General features: G+C 48.0%; 1 protein-coding gene across 11 annotated transcripts in view; it reads right to left on the bottom strand.

Moving 5' to 3' along the window:
* The window catches only part of MBNL3 (muscleblind like splicing regulator 3), an 80,040-nt gene continuing 54,019 nt past the window's right edge, over window positions 1-26,021 (bottom strand). For 3 of the 11 annotated variants that reach the window (XM_061353220.1, XM_061353222.1, XM_061353221.1), the window contains exons 4-10: window positions 22,267-22,467; window positions 20,660-20,896; window positions 15,007-15,157; window positions 12,728-12,763; window positions 10,667-10,761; window positions 9,207-9,280; window positions 1-7,510 (exon numbers count right to left, since the gene is read on the bottom strand). In XM_061353220.1, the coding sequence (XP_061209204.1) occupies window positions 9,224-9,280; window positions 10,667-10,761; window positions 12,728-12,763; window positions 15,007-15,157; window positions 20,660-20,896; window positions 22,267-22,467 (777 nt within the window). In that variant the 3' untranslated portion in view covers window positions 1-7,510; window positions 9,207-9,223. The remainder of the gene's footprint in view (window positions 7,511-9,206; window positions 9,281-10,666; window positions 10,762-12,727; window positions 12,764-15,006; window positions 15,158-20,659; window positions 20,897-22,266; window positions 22,468-26,021) is intronic. The other 8 variants (XM_061353225.1, XR_009725410.1, XR_009725412.1 and 5 more) reach the window with 8 other exon arrangements.

Below are 26,021 nucleotides of genomic sequence, written 5' to 3'. Positions count from 1 at the left end.
AAGGATTTTATACACTTTATTAAAAGATCCAAAAATAAACCAATAACAATAGAGAAGTAACATACTAAAATGAGTAGCATTATGCACAGTTCTAAAGCACGTACAAGCACTACAGCAATATAACGTGGCCGAAAGGAAAAGAAACTCAAAGCGTACACCCTGTTGTAGCAGTTGAGGGAATGAACTATGGTGTTATGAACTGGAACACTGCATTAGCCTACGCCTGGGTCTGAGGAGACTTGAACTTCTGACTATTCCACAGGGCTAACGGTAGTATTTGTATATATTCTCTAACCTATACCATTAAATTGATATCTAATGTTTCCCTTACTTGGTTTTGCCAGAAATGCCTATGAAAAGAAGGTACTTCAAGATCTACTTTACACAGTATAAATGCTTTTCTATATTGCGATTCAAACCGGACAATTTAGGAGAACATTCTCTCGTTGAGTTTAGTGATTGCCTAAAACACAATTCTCTAGAAGAAAAGAACCAGTGACCTGTTGTCAGGTGATAGAATAAAGAGTGGGGAGTCTCGGCTCATCGGAATGGTTTAAAATGAGGACAGAATTAAAGCAAAGCTAATTGGAAAGAAAACAACAAAATCCCAGAATCCAATCTATGAATGGTCTTATCATCCCCTCATCTGCTAGGATACAAAAGCCATGGCAACAAAATCATTTGGCTTCCACCACTATCAAATAGCATCTGTGTACAGTAATAAAGAACTGGAACCTTGTAATTCGGTGTCAGGTAATTCTCTCTGTTGTGTGTTTGGAAAAATAACTTCCTTTTATTTAATAGTTGTGTTATTTTTGCATGTTGAAATAGCTCATTTGAGAGGCAAATGGAGTTATTTCTGATGATACAGGATGTCAGTAAAGATCACTAGCAAAGATTTTAGAGGTGTTTTTGTCATGATCATGCTCATCCCCAATGCAAAGGTTTGACCACCTACGATTCATTTCACATAGTGCAAAGGATTTTTCTCTCACAATCCTGGAAAAGGGAAAGAACTTGGTTATGGAAACAGATTGCAGCAAAGTGAGGCCTTGAGAGCACGGAGATTAGAATTAGCTGGTTATTTTGTATTAAAGCCTGGGTTATTGTAACACCCATAAAGAAAAGCAACATCTGATTTCCCACCTTAAAGACGCTGGGACCGTGCGATGCTACGGCTCCCATTCAGCAGCCCCCACCTTAACCAGCCCCCTGGGGCCACGCGGGCTGGTTGGGCACTGGCTGACATCGTGAGGAGCTGGAACCTCTGAGATGCCGGCAGTGGTGGCCAAAGAGCAGCTCCTGGTGGGGACGCCTCAGCCCCAACCCTGCAACAAGGCTTGGGCTTGGCAGAAAAGGTCGGAGAAGCCCAGACCAGTTGGGGCTGAAGGGACCTTAAAGCTCATCCAGCCCCAACCCAAGCCCTTGTGTCCAACCTGGCCTTGAGCACTGCCAGGGATGGGGCAGCCACAGCTTCTCTGGGCACCCTGTGCCAGCGCCTCAGCACCCTCACAGGGAAGAGCTTCTGCCTAAGAGCTCAGCTCAGTCTCCTCGGGCAGGTTCAAGCCATTCCCCTTGCCCTGTCCCTACATCCCTTGTCCCAAGCCCCTCTCCAGGTTTCCTGCAGCCCCTTTAGGCACTGGAGCTGCTCTAAGGTCTCCCCTTCAGGAGCCTTCTCTTCTCCAGGCTGCCCCAGCCCAGATCTCTCAGCCTGGCTCCAGAGCAGAGCTGCTCCAGCCTGCTGGAGCATACTTATTCCAATGAAAAGAAATGGGTCAACACAGGCACTTCAGCTCCTCCACAATCCCCCGGTACTGCAGAGCCCCAGCAGTACCACAACACAGTGGAAAGGGAACCAAGAGGCTGCTCAGCAGAGCTGGGGAACCACGGCTGTGCTTTCCTTTGGCGGCCAACACAACGGGGCTTTGTCAACCTCCAAGCATGAAGCTGGCCACGATGCCACCATCAGCCTCCACCTGCCTGCCCCGACAGCCCTCTGGCAGCACCGAGCCACGTCGTGCTCCCTAACAAGCACCGCTGCTGTTGGACAGCAGAGGAAAGTGGCCCAAGGCCAACCACAGCCACCCCTGTCCATCCGCTGCTCATCAGCCCCTTCGATTTGTGACCTTGCCCCATAAAGTTAAATAAAAAGAAATAAATGAGTAAGTTGTGACATTTCCAACTCCCTCTGGGATTTAAAACACTCTCAGCAGTGACAGCCACCTCTAACAGACAAACACTTCCACTAGAAACGGGATTAGGCGCTAGGAAAAAGGCTTGTGTGCCACCACGGACCTACGAGTCCTAGCAGGATTCACCCATCACAACCCATCAGAAGCATGCCCTGGGGTGTGTTTGGGAATGCAGGCTGATGGAAAGAGGAATTCAAATCTTTGCTAGTGACCTTACTATTTAATTAAGCACTGTTCCCCATTTCTCTGTGCTGCAGGTTGGAGCTGACCTGGTAGCAGTCTGCTGTATAATAAGCTATGGCAAACTACAAAGCTTTTACAACAGCAAAGCAACATCATGCTTTCAGATAAGTTTTATAGCAAAAAACTCCTCCTTTTCAAAGCCTTAGTAATACCTATCTCTTTTACAAACTTTTCCTGTATTATTACAGACTTTTTTATATTCAAAATAAGTTCCAAGGATTTCTTTCGTGGACTATGTACATAAGTGCAAAAAAGGTGTGTCTCACACATTCGTACACGAACTGAATCAGTTTAACTGCAGCATATTGGTATCTTCAACACTGTTACGGGGTCATTCCACAATATTTTGGTTCTCTTATGTACAGTTTTTGCCAGTATAAATTAGTACTAAAATAGTTCTATGCTTAATTCTTTAGCCCTGATCGTAACGCATCGTGTGAGTGCTCAGATTCGGGAGAGAGGAAGATTGCAGGCGGAGCTACAGTACTGAGACGGGTTAACTCGGAGTTGCCACCGTGTGAATGGAGCTGAAATGAAAGCAAAGACCGGTCCCTACGTGGTAAATCCAGGCTTGTGGTGGTTTTGGAAGTGAAAATACTGTGGAATAACCCTTGCCACACAACAATTTCTACAAGCTATAAAACCTGACTCTAAATCCATGTGTTGTAAACTTCTGGGCTGAAAGAGTGACCCTCGGAGCCACGGATTCAGCGTTCACATGGGACTTTGGGATTTTAAAAATACTCAATCATCTCTTTCTCTGACAGTATCGAACTGTACCTTGAACAAGCTCATACTGTTACACATCACTTCTCATTTACATGTGAAAATCTCACAAATAATGTATACAAAGGTAGCCATGTTGTAGTTTTGTTGCCATAGCAACAACAACTTAATATAATTAGTTAACAATGAATCTATCATTGTAGGAGTTACATACAAAGTTAATTTTGTTCTTAAACTGTAAACTATACAAACTAGTTATGGACTGTATTCTATACCTTACCATGCTTCGGTGTGGGGTTAGGATAGAACTAAATGGGCTGAATACATGTCTTAAAAAGCTTAAAACTTTCTCTACCCCTCCTTCAAAATTAAATTCATTAGTTACTAAAGATATTAAAAAAAAAAAAAGAGCAATAACAAAAACCTTAAAAACTAATGGCAGAGAAACGAAGAGAGATGACATGGAGGAAGGAATGAATGCATTGTAGCCTAGTAACAAGGTGGTGTAGCTCTATTTACATTTGGATTAGGCTATTGACTATTTTTCTTTAAAGTTATTACAGTCTTTAACATACAGTATATACTCTAAGGCCTTCAACAGGCACATGGTAAAATCAGGTCAATATCAAACTAAATCCATTCAACAGGAATGGGAAATTCCATTTTCCTCATAAATTTCACTTTTTTCAATTTCCATGTCTGTGAAATGTACAAGGGAGAAAGCAAAGGAGGACTCCAGTTTCCCAACGACCCTAGAGCTGCTCTCCCACCCCAGGGAGGAGAGGCCATCTCACCGGGCACACGCGGCCTCCTCCTCCTCCTCCGGCCAGCTGCATCCACCAGACACATACCCACATCCAGCGCCGGCCATCGGCATCCCGGAGGGCCCCAACGCCGGCATCTGGGCTGCTTCCATTGGGGAACACTCCGAGCGCAGTGGGAGACGGCGAGGATGGGCTGGCAAGGGAGGACCCGGTGCTGCGGAGTGCTCGGGGAAGGGGCCCGGCTTCTAGAGCGTTGCGATGCAAAAACACACAGTCCAAAAATCATCAGCTCGAAACCTCCAACTCAACAACACCCCCCAGGGCTGATTGTGAAACCATGTTCCAAATTACTAAAAGCACTGTATTTAACAAAAATAATCTTAATAGTTTTATGAATCCATTTTATTTTAAATCCCTCTTTTATTGTCTGCTTATGTTACAGTTTAGTAGTAGTACTTTGTATTGAAACTACTAACAACCTTTTCCCGTGAAAATGATCCATCTCAGCTTTCATTTTCCCTCTGCATGACCCGTTTTATCCAAGTTTCAGCATTTCTTGCATATTGTTTGCATAAGGCTGAGAGAAATGGACAAAGAGAAATCACTTTGGATAAATAAAAAATATAGGTTCATGGAAAGTGGGAAGCTTATAAAAATGTCACTAAAATTATATCGATTTAAACAAACTTACATACATCTCTTGTCAAATAAAGGATGATATTCATGCTTTTATGACATTTGTTTAGAGTCACTAACTAGCTCGGTGACTTTGTAATAGTCTATTTAGGAAATTTATAGTCTGGCGACTGGCTTTTTTTTTCTTTTCTTTCTTGAACAAAGAAAATTAGAGCAAGTTCATTGCACAACTAGCTTCAATAGTGCTACCTCAAAGCGGCATCGTTGCCGAGATTGTTTTGAATTTGGTGAAGTTTAGTGCTTCAAGCTTTTCTTTCCTTAAATTCATTTACAAATTAACTCTAAATTTGCCAGCAATATAAAAACTGTTGTGGCACCTAATAACTACCCTGAACATCCCTCATTGGACCTCTTTAATAAAAAATAATCCTTAAACACTTTTCTTTCTCTTCTTCTTGTTTTTTTTTCAGTGCTTTAAGTGTGACAGGGAAACAGCTGTATTCTAGGTTTACATTCTATGCACATCTATGCCAGATGTTGAAGTCGATAAATAGAAGAGGAGGTTACATCAAAGTGTCAAGATATACAAAAATCCTTTTAGCACTGAAAAAATTCCAACCTCCTTGAACTCAATAAAGCCATACAAGCTTGAATGCATCCTTTCTGGCTTAAGAAGATCAGTTCTGTTCTTTGTTGAGGCACTGGCACAGGTTGTGCAAAACCCATTTGTTTGATACACAAATAATTTCAAACAGGAAGTACTCAAATCCACTTTTTTCCACTAACAATGTTACGGTTTTTGGGAAACAGAAACTCAGTGGTGAAAAGAACAGGGATGTGGTCGCCAACGCAAAGGGGAGTCACTGATTTCAGACAACGCTGCTGCTTGGGGATGCTGATGGCAGGGGAACAGCTATGGACAAGTGACTGTCCAAACGTGGGGTTCATAAAGGAGATCTTGGGGGGGGGGGGGATAGTTTTCTCCCCTCTCTCAGGGTTTGCTTCAAAGCCTGATGAAGGCCTTTTTGAGCTGGGCTCTTCAAACTTCTTGCTATGAATGGCTTTCCATGGGCAGATGGTCAGGGCCTGCTCTGGGACACACTGGCTGTGCCCTACATGCCCCTCCATCACTTGCGATCCATGGAGGCACACATCTAGCAAACTATCTGTGCTCACACTGGAGAAGAGGGGGCAAGGTAAGTCTCTAACCAAGGCCAAGGAGCTTGGAAAAGAAAAGAGAACCTGTTTGACAGAATTTGGCACCCCACAGGACCACCACGAGCTTGGGCTGGCCAGCCACCCTGAAGCTGGGAGGTGGCCTCTTGCTTGGTTTCAATCACCATTTTCTTTCTCCTCCTATGGAGTTTGTGGATTTACAGCAGCAAATCCATCTCTTCCATAATGCCAATGATATGGTAGAGCTATGACAGGGATGAATTTGGTTGTATCCTCAACCAAAATGCATACTGCAGCCAGATTGTTCAGCAATACAGCGTAACAGGCTGGGCTGTCCAGGGTGCACGGGCTGGAAATCAGTTAATTCATGTGTCAGACAAGGAGGTATTGAGAACTAGCCCTTGTTGTGAGGCAAACATTGCTCTTGATCAAGTAGAAGGTGCCAAAATAAATCCACTGACCTACAGGAGCTCCATTAAGATGAATATTTATCTACGGTAGGAAGCTTATGCTGAGCTTTTTCCTGCCTTGTCACTGCTGTGTTTGCTTTAGAGGGCCAAAGATCACAGGGAAAAAAAAATCACCCACTTATGGAAAATGGTGAGTAAAGAACGCTGACAGCATCTCAAGGAGAGCCAGCTCAGCTTTCAGGCTGAAATGTTTCAGCATGCTCAGTGAAGACAAGCCACTGGGCACGGCATTACACAGCTTGGGCAAAGTCATGGCTATGGCCCGCTCCAGCTCCTCTCCAACACTGTGAGTCTTTGCCCAACTGAAGCTGTCTCACCTCACACCTTTTGCTTTTGTTTTGACTGCACCGTGAGAGATTGTGCGCAGTTTGCAGCTGAGAATGCACTTCCATGGACAACAGAACTGCAGAAATCCCTTGATGCTTACCACCAGCTGAGCCAATCATTCCCGACCCTGGGATTTTACATGCGGCTTTCCCCAAAGGGTTTCCACAATCAGCTCATTGTATTGGAAGAAATACCCTGAGCTGGACTAAAAGACAACTGTCCTTTCGCATCCCTTGTACTACAAGTTCGGACACTCTGTCTGAAGGCAAATTTTAAATGCTTAGAAGGAGCATTTAACATGAGCATCTTTAGCTGACACTAACAGCAAACTCCAGCAAAGGGCAGAACATTCCTGTGTCGTGTTTTTCCAGCACGTAATTCCTGTTTCCCACAATAACATTTTTAGTAAAAAAAAAAAACAACAACCAAACAAAACCCCATAAAACCTACAGAATATGAAAACTTAAGACATAACAATAATGAAAAGATGGTACTGAGTATACTTGATAATGATGTACACTTCCAAACAAATCAATAGACTATGATGTAAACAGAACAGGAAGATAACACTTTAAAAACAAGACAAACATTTATCCATCGATAGTATACAGTAAACCAACAGTCCGCTGTGCAGCTGCACTTCTCAGGATGGTAGTCAGAAAATGATTAAGTGTGTTAAAGTTATGTGTTACAAAAGTCTATTATAATTTCCTACTGGTATATCTCGTATATCAGAGCGCTGTTTGTTAAGTGTTTCTATAGTGCTTTTTTTTTTTTTTTTTGTCTTTTCATTTTTTTTTTTGACATTCCCATTGCTCAGTTTTTGGTTAACATGTAGGCTGCAACAGGCTTACTGTAGAGGTGGTAGAGAACGAGAGAGGGAAGAGGGGGTATATACAGAAAGGCCATGCGCAGCTTCCCACCAAGAAGTCCTGGTGCTCCATAATTTTACTGTTCAGAATTTCAACATGATCTGCTGCGAGGGGAAGAAAAAACAACAGAGAAAGAGTGAGAAGTTAGGGGGACACATCTGTGTTTTAATAAAAGCCACTCTACTAAGATACATTCACATCCAAGGGGTTGCCATTAGTATGTTGCAGAGAGAAAACATGTTATTCTCTTAGTTTGCTGATGCGGGGTGATAACATTCTGGCACCCTCTCTAATCTGCATTTAGGGCTTTCCATTTCCAGCACACCCCACACACACTGACAATACAATTAGTGACAGAGGGAGGTGGGTGAATAATAAGGCTCATTTTTGGAGAGGGTGGTAGGAGGGACTAAGGAGGGGGCCAAAGGCATCCCCAGCCCCTGTTAGCTCCTGTTCCCTTCAGAGAGCACCGCAGATTGTAACAAGAAAATCTGATCCTAAACAGCCGTGACGCAGAGGCCTAGACACAAATCACAGCCACAGAAAGCCCGTGCCCAGGGAATCCTCCTCTGGGAGCAAATGGCCTCTCCTGGGATGTACTTGTGAAAAGCCTCCCAGGGGACCCAGTGCTGGTCTCCTGCAGCTTGGCTGGCCTGCCCGGCTACCAAGGCCTCCTTAGCCCTGGTCATTCAGAACATCTTTGCTAATGGGGAGAGCTTGGTGTTCACCCCTACGTGGACAGGGGTCCACGGCCAAAGTTAGCATACATATGGTGCTTTGTTAAGGTCAGCAGAAGGAAAGATCGGCTATCAAGATGAGTAACTTCTGATGACTATTAAAGATAACATTAGTAAGCTGCTTCCCAAATTAACTGCCATCATGTAAGTACTTGCCTGTTATACGTGACTTAAGGAAGAAATGGGTTGTAGCTCTGTGTATACTAAGTGGCCTGCACTGGGCAGTTCTGGTGACCTCTTGTTGAATTGGCTGAACTGCTCTTTACCCTCTTGGACTGACAAAACAATCCAGTGATGAACTGAAACCCTCAAGGGATTTTCTCTCATGAACATCAGCGAACGCTCACAAAGGAAAGCAGTGGAAAAATGCCACTGCTGCTACAGCTGTGAAACAACACTCTGGAAGTCAAAGGGAAGGACAAACTCTTCCAGCATTCCCACTCAGAGAAAACCAGCAGACGAGGGAAGCCCAGGATCTGCAGGTAGGGTGAAGGTTATGTTGCTTGTGGCATTCATCCTGGTCTTGAACACACACAAGGACCTCTGAAGAAACCCACCGCGAGCCAGGCCCCCAGTGCAGCTGAGCTGTGCAGCACGTCTCTGCTCAGACCGAGCCAGCCTTGCAGGTGCACAGCAGCTGCTGCTGACCCAATCCTGCTTACCCCAGGAAAGGAAATATGCCACCAACAGCAGGAGAGAAGTTACACCTTTTCAGCTGACTCATTACCACAGCAGTTCACCACCAACAGCACAAATCCCTGAGGCATCTGCAGGCAGCTGGGAGCCATGCAGAGCAAGAGTAACCTGTAAACACAGCTTCAGACTCAGGGGGATGCAAGAACGGAGGCTGCCAACACCTCAAAGCAGGTATTTTAGACGCAAGGAAACACTGCTTGTTATAACCCATAGGGCTGGTCCATGCCTGTGCTGCAGCAGCTCAGTTTCTGTTGAGCTGGCAGAGTGTGAAGGCACTGGGGTCCCTCTGCCCCAGCCAGCCCCCTGCTTGGGGATGCCCTTGGACAAAGCAATCCACCATAAAGAGAAATACCAAAAAGGAACTTACTGTTCTATCGGGAACTTCTACATCTGTGAAACAAACATGCTGCTACTCAGTTCATCTACTGATAACTGGGATATCTACAGCAGAGAGAAAACAAAGAACACAACACATTAAAACATTGTCGTGAGATCCAGCTGCCCATTCTGTCTTCAGTATCAGGTTAGCAAGTACATCAGTGTCTTACAAAACAGGATCCACTCCCAAGATGTCTTTACTTTGCCTCACGTTAAGTACAACGTAGCTGCACCACTACGTATGCCTCGTGCAGTAGGCAGTGACTGTACCCAGATTTTAACTCCATAGACTACAGCTAAGACAGAAATGCCCTGAAACCATCTGGCTGAACCAGGACTCATACAGCCACAGAGCAACACTGCGCAGGAATTTCTGCTCTCTTCTCACCACCAGCACGAGTAGGAGTAAGACCTGCTCTACCTGAACATAACAACAAAGCACAGAGAAAGACCAGTGAGCTGTACTGCGAGCAGTAAAACACTGCCTAGGACTTATGCAAGGCCAAACTGACTGGAAGCCTCACGCCCTTGCACTAGCAGAAGACTAGAGGATGCCCCCTGAGATACTGCTGACGTTTGGCACAGCTGGCAGCCCCTACAGAACAAAGTGACACCCCGTTTTCTTTGCAATAGCTCCAAACCTGAGAGCATGACAAATCAAAAAGCTAAGGTTAGCACTGGGGGGGTTGGGGAATAAAAAACCCCAAGTGTCTGAAATGCCTCTGGTCTAACTGGGAGAAGCTGTGGCACACCAAACTGTCAGGAAGCATCACTAGGACGGGTTGTGCATATACAGTTCAGGACTGGTGCGGAAGCAGCCATCACAACTCAGTATCCTCAGAGGAAAGTTTTGGAGAGAATCATGGCTCGGCAGACATGCATGGAATCCTGAACACTTATGACAGTGCTACACCAGCACGTACTGCACATCCACAGGCACTTCTGCAGGGATGGGTGATGTGCTGCTGGGGTAATTGAGCTTCAGATTTGAGAGCCTCAGCCCCAACTGTGGGGGGGTTTGGGGTAGTTTTTAGAGTCCAATCTTGCACTGGGGGGAGGCCACTTTGTGTTTGCACTTCCACTTTCCAGCCGGGACAGGACATGCCAGAATACCACTGGGAAGGATGCTCAGGGTGGTATTTCTGCTTGAGACTGAAAGCAGAAGCGCTGCAGCTCCTGTGCGACCGCGCTGAGGGGTTTGCAGCCTGGTTTCCAGGCTGAGGTGAGTGCTCGGTTTTGGAGAAGCATCTCCAAGCCTGCCCATCGCCCATCCCTGCTGCGGCCCGTGGCAGGTCCCCCTCACCATCCCCTCTCACACACACACACACTCACACACTCACACGCCCGAGCCTGCGCCGAGCCGGGCGCTCCGGACCCCGCACAGGATCCGGCCCTCGCCCGGTCCTCGAGATCTGAACACGTGAAAGAAAGCCATTGAAAGGGCCAAACCTGATTGGCGGTAGCTGTTGCAGCGAAGGGGACGCTGGTGGCAGGAGTTGTTGCTGCAGACACAGTGGTGGGCGTAGCACCGTGCATCATGGGCACTTTCGGAGGGGAACCATGGAAGCGACATACGGGAGGGTGGAGCGCATATATATAGGTATATATTTTTGTTTGTTTGTTTGTTTTGGTTGGTTTAGGTAACCATGGCAACATGTGGTGGATTTGGGGGCGTGGCAGGAATCACAGCAACAAGCCATGTGACATCGTCATGAAGGACACATCGGGGCGCAGCATGCAATCACAGTGCAAAGCAAGACAGCGTTGGGAAAAAAAATAAACAAGAGAGAAGGGGAAAAGCCAATTACAATTATAATTAAGGAAAAAACCAAAACATTCTCAACACTTAGTACATTTATAAGCAGAACAATGATGTATTAGACTCCGAGGGGACACATTTCCAAAGGGGGGAGAGGGCGGGTGTGCTAGCAAAAGCCCACGTCAGCTCGCACCCGTGGGGAGTTAGACGCAGCCAGCGCGCGGTCCTCTGGCTGGGGACGTTTTGGCAAGCGCACCCCCCCGCCCGCCTGGGAAAGCTCCGTCCCCTTCACTCCCCTCCCCGTCCCCGCCAGCCACCGCAGGTACACGATGCACTTGGCTGCAGCCCCCTCCCCGGGTCTGCTGCCCCGCTCTAGCAGTGAGGATGTTCCGGGCCGGGGCAGAGCTGGAGCACGCACGGCACAGGAGCGGCGGGCAGCCCGAGGGAGCTCTCCAAGGACACAGCGTGCTTCCTTCCCACCCTAACCCTAGGGGATTTGGCAAAACGCCCCTCTTGCAGGGAAGGGGAGGGGGGGATGGATGGAGAGGGGAAGGGACCAAGAGGGAAAAGTACACAAAATGCATCTCAACAGCTACGATTTGCAGAAGGAGCATCCAAAGGACAACGTGGCAGCAGGGAGCTTGGCAGCCTCCTGAAGCTGCTTGTGCCGCAGAGCACGGGGCTGGAGGGATGCTCTGGGGTACACACGGGCATCCCCCAAACCCAGGGGGAATCTGTGGGGCTGGGGAGCTCGTGGGAAGGCCTGTCCATCCCCTGAGCCATGCGGCAGGGAAGCAGACCAGCCTTCCCCTCTGCTCCAGCAGCCATGGCCCTGGGGTGTTTGAGGGGCTCAGCTCCCTGCCATGCAAGCGGTGTGTCCTCCCTGCACTACAGGGCTCAAGAGCAGAGTGCTTAGCCATTCCTGCCAAAGCTTTCAGACCTGCTCCCCAAAAGCCCTGCACCCTTCCCAGGCCTCCTGCTCATGCCCCTATCCCTCTGGCTGAAGCAGGCATGCCTGGACGCTGGTACTCTTGTATAACCTTGGTTGGAAGATGAAAGCTCAGCTTTCACCCCCTCTGCTCTGCCCAGCAGCTGCAGAGGGGAAGGTCCCTCAAAGACCTGCACGAGTTCCCAGTAAGACCTAGATGCTGAGCCTGAACATAGTGGATCCCTGCAGCACCCATGAGCACGTACTCAGCTCTGCCACCTCACTACATCCTATGTGCACCAGCAGCAGCACCTCCTTACGGTCCCTTGTGCTTGCACGCCTGACACTGCACTAGAGAGAGGAGTCTTCAGTCAGTCCATGGTCTAAGCCCTGCTCTGGCAGAGGGGCTGACCCCTTCGCACCTTTATTCAGCCAGTCTCCTAAAATAGCCTCAGAAAGACAATCACGATTCCAAGCTCTAATCCATCTTATGCCCGATACAAAACCTAAACCAACAGGATCCTCCCTTTGCCATTTCCTTTTGGTGGATGGCTCAATGGCTTGTAAAGACATTTAAGTGACAAGTTGTTGTCTCTGCAGTAGAACTATACAGGGGTGGGAACACATCACCTTGGATTCTCTTATTAGTCACACGAAACACTGCACTGCACAGAAATTAAAAGGGATACAACCATTTAAGCCTCAAAGAAGACAGCGGAGAGCCAGTCACACCACTCAGGCACCCAGGTTCTCACTGACACATACTAACTCACAGTCTCTTTCAGATTAGGAAAAGTGGAGAAGTTTGTGTAGAGAAACCTACCAACGCTTGCAGTGGGTGTCATGCACAGAACTGACCCTGCACACCATGCATTGAAGCGTGGAAAGATGAACAAAAGGGATATTTCATTAGTGAAGCTTCAGTGTTAGATATCACTTTAACTAAAAAGCAGGTATTCTCTTTGCAGCATTCAGTATTTAAGCACATGCAAACAGATTCTGCATATTGGTACAGAAGTAGTTTAAACTCAGTTTTAAGAGATCACAGCAAACCAAATCAATTCTTGCATTTCTGGGGAGAGTATCTTTCTCCTCCCAGCCTGGTATTAGAAGATTCATCTATCCTACAAAGCAGGGCTGTCTGGGGGGTTTTTGGTATCAGGTATGTCCATTTCTTTCCGATCATGTCAGCAGAAAACAAATTGCCCTTAGAGGAACGTCACACTCATGTTAAAACCGACTTTCCAAAAGCAATTCACTCCTGCAAGCAGGCACTGGGGTTTCAAAGTCTCCAGTTTAAGCTGAAAGAGGCAGTTTTGTTCTGGACTTGAAACAATTGTAGTGACGATGCCATTTTCAATAGACACCCTGACTCCCCCTCTCCCTCCATGGGACTGATCTCTCAATAACTGAGCAGGAGACACCAGGAAAAGCAGCAGCTCACTTTGCTTCTCCTCCCCATGGTGTGAGCTGCTACGTGCCACTTCCCTGCTTCGCTTTTCAGAGCCCTGCAAAGGCTGAGACCACATCTGCAGTGTGATGCATAAGGGAAAATGGGGATGCGTAACATCAATTCATCAGAGATCCATGCTCTGATTGGAAATGTGCTGTTCTGCCCAGCACTCACGTCCCCAGACGGCACACAGACCTGTATGCATCAGCCCTGCATTAATTTCACTGCCATGAGACATGAGCAGGGGGAGTGCTGGGTAAAGCCTAATCGATGGTGCGTGTCCTTATGACAACTCTGTGACCTCGAGGAAGAGGAGCGTGCAGCCAGCAAGGGACTGGCATTCCCAAAGGTGTCAGTGTTTCCCGGAGAAGCATCTCATTTAGCACCTAACAGACCTGCCAAAGGTCAGCTCAGCCCATCCCCTTCAAGAGCACTTTGCAGAGGACACGGAGGGAGGCTACTGCATGCATCCCTCCGTCCTTCCATACACGGTTCCCCTTTCCTGGAAGAACACCTTGGCAGCTGCTGAGTTCTGAGTGTCCCCAAGTGCTCTCATAACATAAAGGCTGTGTGAGCACAGGGTTTAAGTCCTGGCTCTCTGGACTCAACACCAGACACTATCTGGTCTCACCATAGGACTGTGTCTAAGGCTTTTGGGCTGACCCCCAGAAGCAGCAAGGACAAGGTGCAGGTCCACTCTGTGCTCAGCCTGAGGGGCAGCCCAGACAAACACTCTGGGTACTTCTTAAAATACAATCTGCCAAGTGAATACAGCATTAAACATTAAACACATAGGCTGTGCATTGTCTTATGATGCTCTGCAAGGATCATAATGATACTAAAGAATGAGCTATCAACTCTGGAATATTCCTCACTCAGCCACTTGTACTAGTTCCTACCCTAAGCAGGTTTTGTCTGCCACTTGGCTGCAGTGAGCAGAGGTTAACTGGCTAGTCAGCAGTCACGCTGCCACCTCCACATTTCCATTCCTGTGTGAATGACTGAACTGCATCTTTCAATTTTACTCTGAGACCTTAAAGGTACAATGAGAGCTGGGAGTTAAATTGCTTTTAAAAAGCTCAGGCTATCATACAGCCCAAAAGCCAAGCACGAGGGAAATATATGCTTTTAAAGAGGATTATGTCATTTGTATTGACTAAAGAGGAACTGTTCCCTCTATAAGCACCATGGCTGCTGGCATACGTAGGTCACTGAGACAGAAGCTCAGAAAGATACCTCCAGCTTCAAGTGAGCAGGCATAGAGGTCCACAAGACATTTTAACATGAGTCCGTAAGCGTGCTAGGCAGGAGTCAAAGAATTAATTTGGGATTAACCATCTGAACCATAAGGAGGAGAAACAGAAAGTATGAATTCCAGAAACATGCAGACATTTCTCTTAGTCGAAAAAACCCCAAAACCATAACCAAAAGGGCTAAGAAAGGCTCTTTAAAGAAAAAAGCTCTGAACTGTAGTAGGTGAGGGGGGGGGGGGGGGAAGGAAAAGTCAAACAACAAACATGAACTTTTCATCCATTTTTAACATGAAAACTACACACCGATACTCTTGTGCTAAGGACTCTTACAAATCTGCTTATGAGCTCAACGCCTAGGTCATCAAAACGACAACTATGATGCTGGGAGCCACTTACCTGTAGGGATGAATGCAGGCTGTTGCAACTGCATGTTGGCTAGAGCCTGTTGGTAGTGGAAAACGCTTGGGTTAAAGACTGTGGTGGCACCATTGTTTTTTTCAAGTGCTGGCCTCTTTGGTAAAGGTTGAAGTGCACCAGGCGGCAGGGCCTGTGGATAAGGGAGTCAGTAAACACAAGTGGAGTGAAATGAGGGGCCCAGATGTAGATCAAACATGCATTAAATCATCAGGGGGCCTGGCTGCAAATCACCTGCAACTGTGTCAACTTAGTGAGACGGGAAAGAGAAGAGCAGCTAAGTCACAGTGGAAGGGGAATCTATTGGAAGTGGTAGGTGGCATCTATTCACTAGGTCAGCAGTTAGTAAATGCACCAGGAGGGGCAGAGTCCAGGAGGAGGAGGGGTGCTAAGGGAACTCTCTAGCACGACTGACTGGAGCACACAGGGAGAAAAAGGGTGAGGAAAAGGCAGGGGAGAGGTGATCACCTGGACAGGATACTATGAGGAACAGTTGCAGGCAACAAGCGTTTAAAAACATACCAGGTAAGAGAGGTACAACAGATTTAAACCGAAGAAGATCAGCATGAGCAACAAATGCCGTGGAAAAAGGGATGCTTGTCTTTTCCTGCTGACATGTATGTGTGCATGTGTGTAAGCGTGCAGCCAACCCTGTGTCTGGGTGGTAAAGCACTAGGTGCTGCCAGTTACATGTGTAATGTTACATTCATAGTAAAACGCATTTCCACTTGTTAGTAGAGAGGCTGAGCAACATGGTCAAGAACAGGCCTGATCCTCCGCTGCTCACACCAGTGGCACAGGTCAGCATCAGCTCATCTGGACCTGCTCCCACCCCTTAGAAGGTGGCTTCTGTCAGTTCAGTGCTGCTTGCTTGTTACTAACAGTGCAAAAGCCACTGACAGCTCTCCTCTTTTTGCCCTATCACACCACTGAGCTTCTCCCAGCCTGTCAAACCTGTTCAGAGCGGGTAAAAAAAGCAGTAACCCAACTCAGGAACTTTTCCCAGTTACTCATCATTCACCCAAGCATGTCTCAACAGCAAAGCAGTATGTCAGGTTCTCAGGAGACAGGAATGCTTCTAATGATTTACAGCTTTTCATTGTACCCGAGTAGAAAGCACATTTTCTTCTGCACACTGTGACAGAAAAGGGGCCTTTTTAATTCTGCCCTGCAGCCCTTGTGCACATAACGCTCCCACTGACGTCAGGGAGCCTTATGCACGTGGAAGTCATGCACAATCAGGTTACTTCTGCCTACTTGTTCTGCATCATGGAGCAAAGCCATGGCTGAAATAGAGTTATCCCTCCCATTTTCTGGGTTTTCTTATTAAGAGGTGGCAGTGAAGGGCAGGCTTGGAGGAGGTTTAGCTAGTGAAGGGTTGAGGCTGCAAACACACAGTATTCAGATGGAAGGACACAAGCAAAGGGATTTTCAAGTGTTACGAAGCTCAGCACACAACAGAATGTAAGTGAAAGCTTGCAACAGTTTGTCACCATCTAGAAACTGGCTTCACTTTAATTTGCTACAGGAGACTGCTCATCTATGGAATGTTAAGCAAGAGACTTCCAGGCAAAACGTTACTCCATCCTATCTCCATTCACATGGTGAGTCTGGGATAGGTTTAATATTTAAAAGAAGAAAATGAGAAGAAGAAACTGCATTTGCAAAACTGCCCTCAGACATGCACACATCCTCTGCTAATGCTACCAGGCATCAGTGCCAGCAGCAGGGCTTCATCTTCCCAGATTTCTTCTGGCTAGTACCAAACGACACCACTCAAACATGGGACAACATCAGATTGGGGCACCAAAGTCTTTGGCTTAAGATCCCTGTTTTAGAATGCGGTCTTTTAGGTACAGATCTAAGAGTTCCTATTTCTAGGTAAGTCCTCACTGGCAACTATGTTAAATCTGACTCTACCTACATCTCATCTACTTAATGGCAGCTACATGAGTGTTCCTCCAGGCACGGGGCAGAGCTGCAGCAGATGCAGACATGCATCAGAGGTGTTTTACAGGTTTACAGTGAGTGAAGAACTCGCTGCTTAAATCCACGCTCCGTACGGTGCCCGACTGCTGAACATTCCTTTTCAGATGCTTCCAAAACCTGCCCCAGAAAAAACCCTGCTAATTATAGCAAAGCAACTGTGCCAGGCAGGCACATAATGACTTCTGAGTCCTTGCTTCTTGGCCAAAGGCTGTCAGCCACCCCAAAAACCCCATTATCCCCTAACGGCAGTGCCAGAAGCACAACAGCTGAAGGCTTTGAGACCTTACTGGGAGGTACTGGCTCTCTACAGGACAATCCTGAACCCAGCACTGCAGGCAGAGGGAGCACACAAACAGCACCTGGCCATAGGACATCAAGGTACAACAGACTACTTACTCCATCACCGTCATGGAATCACAGCCTGGTTTGTGTTGGAAGGGAGCTTAAAGCTCATCCAGTTCCAACCCCAGGGACCCCTTCCACTGGAGCAGCTTGCTCCAAGCCCCTGTGTCCAACCCGGCCTTGAACACTGCCAGGGATGGAAGTCAGAACTGCCCCCATGCTGGTTACCAACCCTCTCTTGTTACTGTTTTGCAAGACAAGGCCTGGATTACATGTTTGCAACAAACAATTTAACCTCAGAGCTATCCTCCCATCACTATCTCCTGGGAGCAGACCCCACTTCCATCCCTTTGCACGTAGGGAAGAGGGGCTGGGTCTGCATCTGGCTGCTCCAGTCCAAGGCACAACAATACAAAACGACCTGTGAGAGGGCAGAGGCAGCCCCCGCTCCCTGGCATGCAGCAGAAGCAAGCTGAGCAGCTTCCTCTGAAGATTACGCACGGCTCTTATCACCGCTGTGAGTCCTTCTCTGGTGCAGCCTTCCTGAAGGGTTCAGAGGAGGTGACAGACTCCAGCAAGGCAGTGGCAAACCTTCAGATGCTTCAGGACAGGAAGACTAGTAAAAGGAACTTATCTGATGGGCTTTTGTTCAGTGGGGAGGTCAGGAGGGGAAGGGAGCTAAAGGGCTTTCCCAGTCTGCTCAGAGAGGTGGCTCTTGAGGAGGGCAGAGAGGCAAGATCCAGGTCACTGCCAGTGCCGGCTTTGGGGCTGCCTCTGTGCCAGCTATAAGCAGTGAGGAGCGAGAGGCTCTTATGTCACCTACAGCTTTAACTCCACAGCTGCTGATGTGACAGTTGGCTGAGGGTTAATTAGCAGGCAGAGAGCACAGGGTGGCAATGGGCTGGGGAGGGAGACAAGCACAGGGACCAAACCAGCAAGCAGAGGTGTCAAGAGAGAGCAACATTTGGGGAGGCAAAGAGAAAACAAACAAACAAACGAGTGAATGCATTATACAATGTATTAAGAAGACATGGAACAGGCTCATCAGCTGTTTTCATGGAACCCCAGTCTGGTTTGTGGTGGAAGGGACCTTAGAACTCCTCCAGTTCCAACCCCTGCCACAGGCAGGGACCCCTTCCACTGGAGCAGCTTGCTCCAAGCCCGTGTCCAACCTGGCCTTGAGCACTGCCAGGGATGGGGCAGCCACAGCTTCTCTGTTTCTATTTTCCTCTGTTTTGAGTGAGTTTTAGAAGTGAAGAAATGTCACTGTGGGACACGTGCTCCAGAGCTGCTCCACTGCTGCAGTGGGTCAGGAGCGCTCAGGGATCAGCACCTACAAGTGGACTTGCACCCTAGTTCTGCAGCTCCACACCATGCAGAGGTCAGCAGGAGTGCTCGTGGCAAGGGCATGACCACCAGCCAAGAAAGGAGGTTCAAGCACATGCTGAAGTGCCACCCTAAACTGGGACTGGGCCTGACCCAGTCCATCTGCCTGCACTACAGTGACTTCAGCCAAGCAAGAGTAAAGCTGCTACTTGTGCATGTCACGTAAATGCAGGACTGGGCTCCTCACAAATCCCTTCTGACTTTGGATCTGAAGTGATTCCAAATCTATTTCAGAAGGAACACCCATTTTTCTGGCACATGTATTTTTATCCAAGACACCCAAGCACCATTCTTCCCCTTATTAAAGTCTTACTCCTCAACAGGTACAGTAAATGCATCAAACCTTGAAAAGTCAATGAATAATGTAAGCTGTTTTGGTGGCAGGGGTGATGCAACAAGCCATCAATAAATATTTTAAAGGTTCTAGTTAGCAGCATACAAATAAGGTTAATCACATTTTTAACAGAAGCCAGAAGCATGAATAAAACATGTGCTGGCTTTGGTCAAGTAGCAGTGCCCTACATAATGAGTGAAAAAGTAAAGATTCAATTGTGAAGAACACAAAGAGTTTCATTTCAGGAGGTTCTTTTTCAACAAGACCTTGGCTCTTGTTTCAACAGTCATAAAAATAGTCAGAATTCTCATAAATAAACTGCAGGACAAATAAATTCTGAGTATAAATGGGCTCTTCAAATTACATTCCAGGTAACACCTATGCTACAAGGAGAGCAGTTGTTTAATTCCTAGAATCATCCTGGGTTTGCATTCTGCTTCACCATGAATGCAAAGCAACCTCCTCCTTTACTGTCCTCAAAAAAGAGGGATTCAGAAGATTTCTAGTGACTTACATCCAAAAGGAGACAAGAACCTTTTACTAACAGTTATATATAAAACCATAATGACACAACAGATGAGGCTGGAAGGGACTCCTAGAGCCCATCCAGACCAACACTTTGTTCAAAGCCCAGTCAACTAAAGCAGCTTGCTTAGGGCTGCAGCCAGGCAGGTTCTGAGGATCTCCAAGGATGGAGCAGCCTGTTGCAGTGTTTGACCACCTTCATGGTAAAGAAGCTAAAATGGGATTTCCCTTTGTACCCATTGCCTCTTGTCCTTTCACTGGGCACTACAGAGAAGAATCTGTCTCTGTCTTCTTTACCTCCCTTATGAAGAATTTATACATGTGGGTAAGATCCCCCTGGGCCTCTTCTTCCCTCCCCACTCTGAATATCCCAGCTCTCCCACTGCTGGAATAAACAGGTGGTATTAAACCAAACTCGACACAATGGCAAAGACTGGTTCCAACTGGGAATTGTATATGGTCAGTCCTCCTTGACTCATTTTCCCAATTGCAGGCATTAGAGAAGTCCCAGTTCAAATTAAAATGCAGGTGAGACCATCTTTACCAGGTCCCAAGTATCAAATGGGCCAGGAGGTCACTCTTGGTTGGAGCCTTGTAACTTCACTAAGGTACCTGGCACAAGTTTGCTAACGACAAACACCTTGTCTGCTTTTAACTCAGTGCTACCAAGTTCCAACAGGCCAGGATCTCCCTGCAAATGATGTGTTATGAGATGAGCAGTCTTTGCTTTCCTTGTGTACTGAAAAAGCTGAACTGACACCTACAACTTAGCCAGGGAAGATGCTGGTTCCAAGGGTTGTGTTCATGTCATGTCATGTCATGATGTCATGTCAGGGTTTGCCCACAGGGTTTGTCACCGTGTCTCTGACAGGCTGCACTGTGTCACTCTGGGCTTCATGCTATGGTGAGCACACAGAAGAGATAAAGAGAGGGTTTTCATACTGCACATGTTCTCAGTCAGCCATTTACAAAGCACTCTGTTCTCCCCCAAACGCCACATGCGACACAACTGAACTCTCTCAGTGATGTTAATAGAGCTTGAGCAGAACTCATGCTTACCATTGCAGCTGCAGCTGTCTGGTTCACCTGGTGTTGAGCTGCCTTGATTTTGGCTTGCAGGTGTGCAGGGGGATGAAAGTACTTGCATTTCTCCCTAGAGCATCGACCTTTGATGTAATCCATGCAGACTGTGACAGTGTTCTCATTTGTGTCTATCATTGCGATATCTATGGGGTGAGCGTAGCGGCAATCGTTCTCACCACGCGTGCAATTCCCACGCTGGAACTCCCGACACACCTTCAAAGGAAGTCACAGTGAACAGTAACTTACTCCTCAGTCAGTGTTTGAAGCATGGAGCAGCAGTTCAATTGGCCACATTAAGCCACGTGTGTATTCTACACCCATGTTTAGGCAGCACACAGACCAACCGTCACAGGCGCAACTGGTGCTACTCACAACTGGTTCAGGGTATGAAAAACCCCACAGCATTATCAGGGCCTATGACCAAGCACAAGGGAAATACAGCACTTGTACAGAATGGAAAACCACCTCAGGAAGTCAACATTGTTCTACCAGAACTTCTGGAGCTCAGGATTTGTCCCCTGCCTCTGAAGCTTCAATGTTACAACTCTGCCACTTGTGTTTAACACCTGGGTTATGTGTTTCTTATGCAGCACGCTCCTGGGTAGACCCTTTCATTCTAAATGTTCCATGCTGCTGCTATGTGCAATGAGTACGTGTTCCTAAATACGAGCAGCCTCTTTCACATCCATAATCTCACAGCCCTCCACAATAAAACCGTGGCATTAGTGACAGTGCATCTGATCACACTGCAGTGTGCTCGGGAGGTGCTGCCAGAATTGCTGGCTTTATGAAGATCCTGAAGATCCTCCTAAGTTATGACCACTGAAGCATCAAAAGCAGAGAAAAAGGTTTCCTTGTCTGAGGAACTGAGGGGAATTGCTGAGGACTACAGCTGGTGGTGTACGTTATGTACCTGTGCACTATAAGACTGAGCGTGCAGAAAGGTGAGCTGTCAGCAAGGTGACAGAAAGAACATAACACAAACCAACATGCTTTGAAATGATACCCTTCCCTGTGTTACAATTTACACCTGCAGGGATCTCTGAATTCAGGTCTTCAGCATTTATGTCCTGCAGAGCCTCTGCTTAAGGTCTGAAAGACATTTGCAACTCCTCCAACACTAAGTCCCAGCAAGCCCAGCCAAGCGTGGGGAGAGAGAGACATCTTTCCAGTGCCCTGTGCTCGCAGCTCCCAACAGTGCAATGCTGAAAGCTTTCTGCATAAGCTCAGTAAAGCCACCTCTATACCAGGGAAGTGTTTGGTACTTCCAAATCGGCTCCCACTCAGCTCAGTGAAAGGGCAAACCATCCACTTGCATTTTTAAAGCACAGAAAACAACCCCAGCCTGCTCCAGCACCCATGGCAATCACAAGAGTATTTCCATATTCCCAGGGACTTTCAAGGATTTGGGATCAGGCCCTGCATGAGAATCTGCTCAAGCATAGAGGAGCAGCCCTGTGTTAGGAAAACTGCAAGTTAAACTCTGCACTGTGCTGCATCAAGGCATTCTAGCAGCGAGCAGAGGCTGGGACCACATGCCCTGTTCATCCCCATCAGCAGCATCATATCAGACATCCAAATACCTCCAGTTTATCCGTACGCATCAGTTTCTGCCCAGCAGAGCCTCCTGGTACTGTAACAGTAGGATTTCCAGAAACCAGGACAGGAGTATTTGGTAACAGCTCTGCAGGAACCAATCCCATCCCAGGAGAAACATGACTCAGGTAAGGACTAAAAGCCATCGTGGGGCTTGTTGCGAGCGATGGAGTCACAGGAAACGTTGTCTGGGGATGGAAAGAAGAAAAACAGAACATTAGTTAAAAAGCTGTGTCTTGGATTACCCACCAAAGCCTTGCATCAAATCAATCCTTTTAGACAATTTGATTTGCAGTATCACATGGTGGGCTCTCCAATCTATTCATTTACCACCGTTTCCCTGTGATCCATTCGCTCCTCCTGACTCACAGATAGTGACTCATAGGAACACAAGGCATCTTTATTTGTCAGATCAAAGCATATTGATGATCTTTACAGTTTAATGACACAATTAAGGATTTCATGCCAGCAATTATGGCAGGCCCAAATTAAACAGACTTCTCATTCCCAAACAAATGTCTCAGCTTTTGGATGTCTACACTGCAAAGCTGTCCCCATATGGGCGCCCCAACGTAAACTGCAGCTGCACAACCTGGAAGGAGGTAACCACATCCACTATTTCACAGAACCCCAGCCTGGTCTGGGTTGGAAGGGACCTTAAAGCTCCTCCGGCTCCAACCCCTGCCACGGGCAGGGACCCCTTCCACTGGAGCAGCTTGCTCCAAGCCCCTGTGTCCAACCTGGCCTTGAGCACTGCCAGGGATGGGGCAGCCACAGCTTCTCTGGGCACCCTGTGCCAGCGCCTCAGCACCCTCACAGGGAAGAGCTTCTGCCTAAGAGCTCAGCTCAGTCTCCCCTCGGGCAGGTTCAAGCCATTCCCCTTGCCCTGTCCCTACATCCCTTGTCCCAAGCCCCTCTCCAGGTTTCCTGCAGCCCCTTTAGGCACTGGAGCTGCTCTAAGGTGAGAGACTTCTTTCCTTCTCTCCTCCAGGCTCCACTTCCAGCTCTGGGTTATAGTTAAAGCTGCTCCTGTTTGCAGGCCCAGGTGATGCTCTCCTTGGTAAGTACAGCCTCTACTTGGCAATGAACACAGGTGTGTTTACAAATGGCCTGGGGTGGGTTTTGTGGCCACACACATCATCCCCTCCTTGCTTTTGGTACTTTTAGTCCTGGGGGCTTCTAAAAGAAACCACACATGGACAATGTGTGCATCTTCATCTCTTCATACTCTGCTTGTTGCGATCTGAAAGCAGCCAGCCCACAGGAACAGCAGCCAAGCTTTTCTGATCTCTCTTTAGCTTAATGATGGCCTCTTCCTAAGGTCAGAGTGACAGCAAACAGCTCCTGAGCTGATGGGAAAGGGGATGACAGGTCATTGCCAGCACACGTCCCTCTTTCTATGCCTCAGCGAGGAGACAGCCTCCTGAATCAGCAGTGCTGGGCACTTCAAGTGTAGCAGAATAATCCTCTCCCTGGCAGAGATTCCCAATTTCCCTTCTTTTGAGTCCAAGGTAAAACCTGCTTCAGCTGACGGGAGATTTTAACCATTAAACCCAGAGAACCTCCAGTTCATGGCCCTTTCTTCTCTTCCCTCTTTCAGTTCGCTGTGGCTCCCAGACACGTTACACCTTCTGCTGCTGGAAAAGCTCTGTCAGGATCTTCAAACACAGTGACTCCCTCAATGCTTCCATCGGACTGGTTTCTTTTGTGCCTGTACCAGCAATTACAGTGGCATCTGCTGAGCTTCTGTCACCATTTGCACTGTAAATGCTCTTTTAAGGAGCTCCTCCAGCCCAGCCAGTCTGCACAGGGTTATGCTGGGGCTGACATGTCAGCCCTTCTTTTATGCACCTTGCAGCATGTGTGGCTTGCACAGATACGTGGGCAAATCTACTCTGTTTTTCCAGCACCTAATACAGAAGGAGGCTGTGTAAGGAGTCAGGAGCCCTAAGAGGAAAGGGGGATGTTTAGAGCTATGGAGCTTGTCTTCCCAAGTACCAAGACAGGCCATGGCACAGCTGATTTTGTTAACAAACCAGAAGCTGCATTCAATTTGCTCAGCAGAAAGCGTGCTAAAGCTGGAGAGCAAACACAGCATGGGTGAGAGGAGAAAGGCTGCTGTGGTGCCCAACGCAAGCACTGCCTCAGCCAGGATGTGTTGATTCCCAGTTACCTCAGACCCTCCAAAGGGGAAGCCTGAAAATGAGAGACCCAGCATAAATGCAAAGGTGTTGATGGCCTGAAGGAGGGCAGGCAGGGCGCTGCTGAGCAGCTACACACGGAAAGCACAAAACCACCAGCCCAGTGGCAGCTTTTATTACAGTCTGGTGATAGAAATGTAGAAGATAAAGATCTCACACTGACAAGGATGAAGGCCCTGCGATTGCAAGCACAATTGATGCTGGCCAGTAAAAGAAAGAAGCCTGTGTTCCCTCCAATGCAACTGCATGGGGCTGGCTGTAAAACCACCCTCTAACATGAAGGCTGAGCACACCAGAGTGAAACCAACCAACCAAAGCATCAGCTTCCTACTGCCACAGATGCTTGCTTCCTCAACCAGACCACAAAGACACACTCCCAGCTCAAAAGGCCTCTCCTTTATGGGCTGCTGTAAAGTCAGGTGTTAATGCCCCACAGCACAGTCTCTTGGCAGACATCAGCTCCCAGGTGGGCACATGTGTTTGTTCATTCCTAGCATGTCTTTGACTAGATTCTGAGGGATGGATGGGTTTCCACTGCATGGAACAAATGCATGCCCCAAGCACCTGCTGAAATCTGCTCCAACACTTGTTCCAAGCATCGCTGCCCAAGCAAGCTGTTCACGCTCTGCTTTAACCCCTCCATCAGCATCAAGGGGTGGCAGCAGGGTCCCACTGCCCCACAGGGGGCACAGAGCTGGGTTACAGGCCGGGGTATCTGCAGGGACATGGCTGATCACAGCTGTCAAGATCCTGACCGGAAGAAAAGAACACTGAATCACAGAACCAATCAGGCTGGAAAAGCCCTTTAAGCTCCTCCAGTCCAACCCTTACCCCAGCACTGCCAAGGCCACCCCTAACCCATGGCACTGAGGGCTTTGTCTACATGGGGTGTGAACACTTGCAGGGACGGTGCCTGCAGCCCTGCCCTGGGCAGCCTGTTCCAATGCCTGAGCACCCTCTGGGGCAGGAATTGTTCCTCAGCTCCATCTAACCCTGCCCTGGTGCAGCTTGAGGCCGGTTCCTCTTGTCCCATCCCTTGTTCCTTGGGAGCAGAGCCCAGCCCCTCCTGGCTCCATCCTCCTCTCAGGCAGTTGGAGGCAGCCATCAGGTCCCCCTGAGCCTTCTCTTCTCCACACTGAGCCCCCCAGGTCCCTCAGCCGTTCCCCATCACCCTTGTGCTCCAGGCCCTGCACCAGCTTCACTGCCCTGCTCTGGCCCTGCTCCAGCACCTCGGTATCTCCCTTGTAACAAAGATGATGAAGAGCTTGAAAACAAAGATGGGGGAAACAACACCCCAGGGCAGCAGCAAAGGCAGCTGCAGGCAGGAGTGGAGGCACCATCACTGTGCTGTACCCAACTGCCTGCTCAGGAACAGCTGATGCCAGCACCACACACAGCAGCCACTGCCCTGCTCCACCGGGTCAGGCTGAAGCTTTTGCTGAAGCATCTCTATGGCCAGCTCCAAAGGTCTATCCCATACTACTGCAAAGGGATAAAGCAGAACGGAGCGGGTAACAGGCCCAGGGTGCAGCACTTCTGGC

This window comes from Neopsephotus bourkii, unplaced genomic scaffold (genome assembly GCF_033783945.1).
Source record: "Neopsephotus bourkii isolate Nb327-2 ecotype Australia unplaced genomic scaffold, CSIRO-AGI_Nbou_v1 NB_668, whole genome shotgun sequence".
Classification (NCBI taxonomy): domain Eukaryota; kingdom Metazoa; phylum Chordata; class Aves; order Psittaciformes; family Psittacidae; genus Neopsephotus; species Neopsephotus bourkii.
This window is presented reverse-complemented; position numbering and strand designations above follow the sequence as displayed.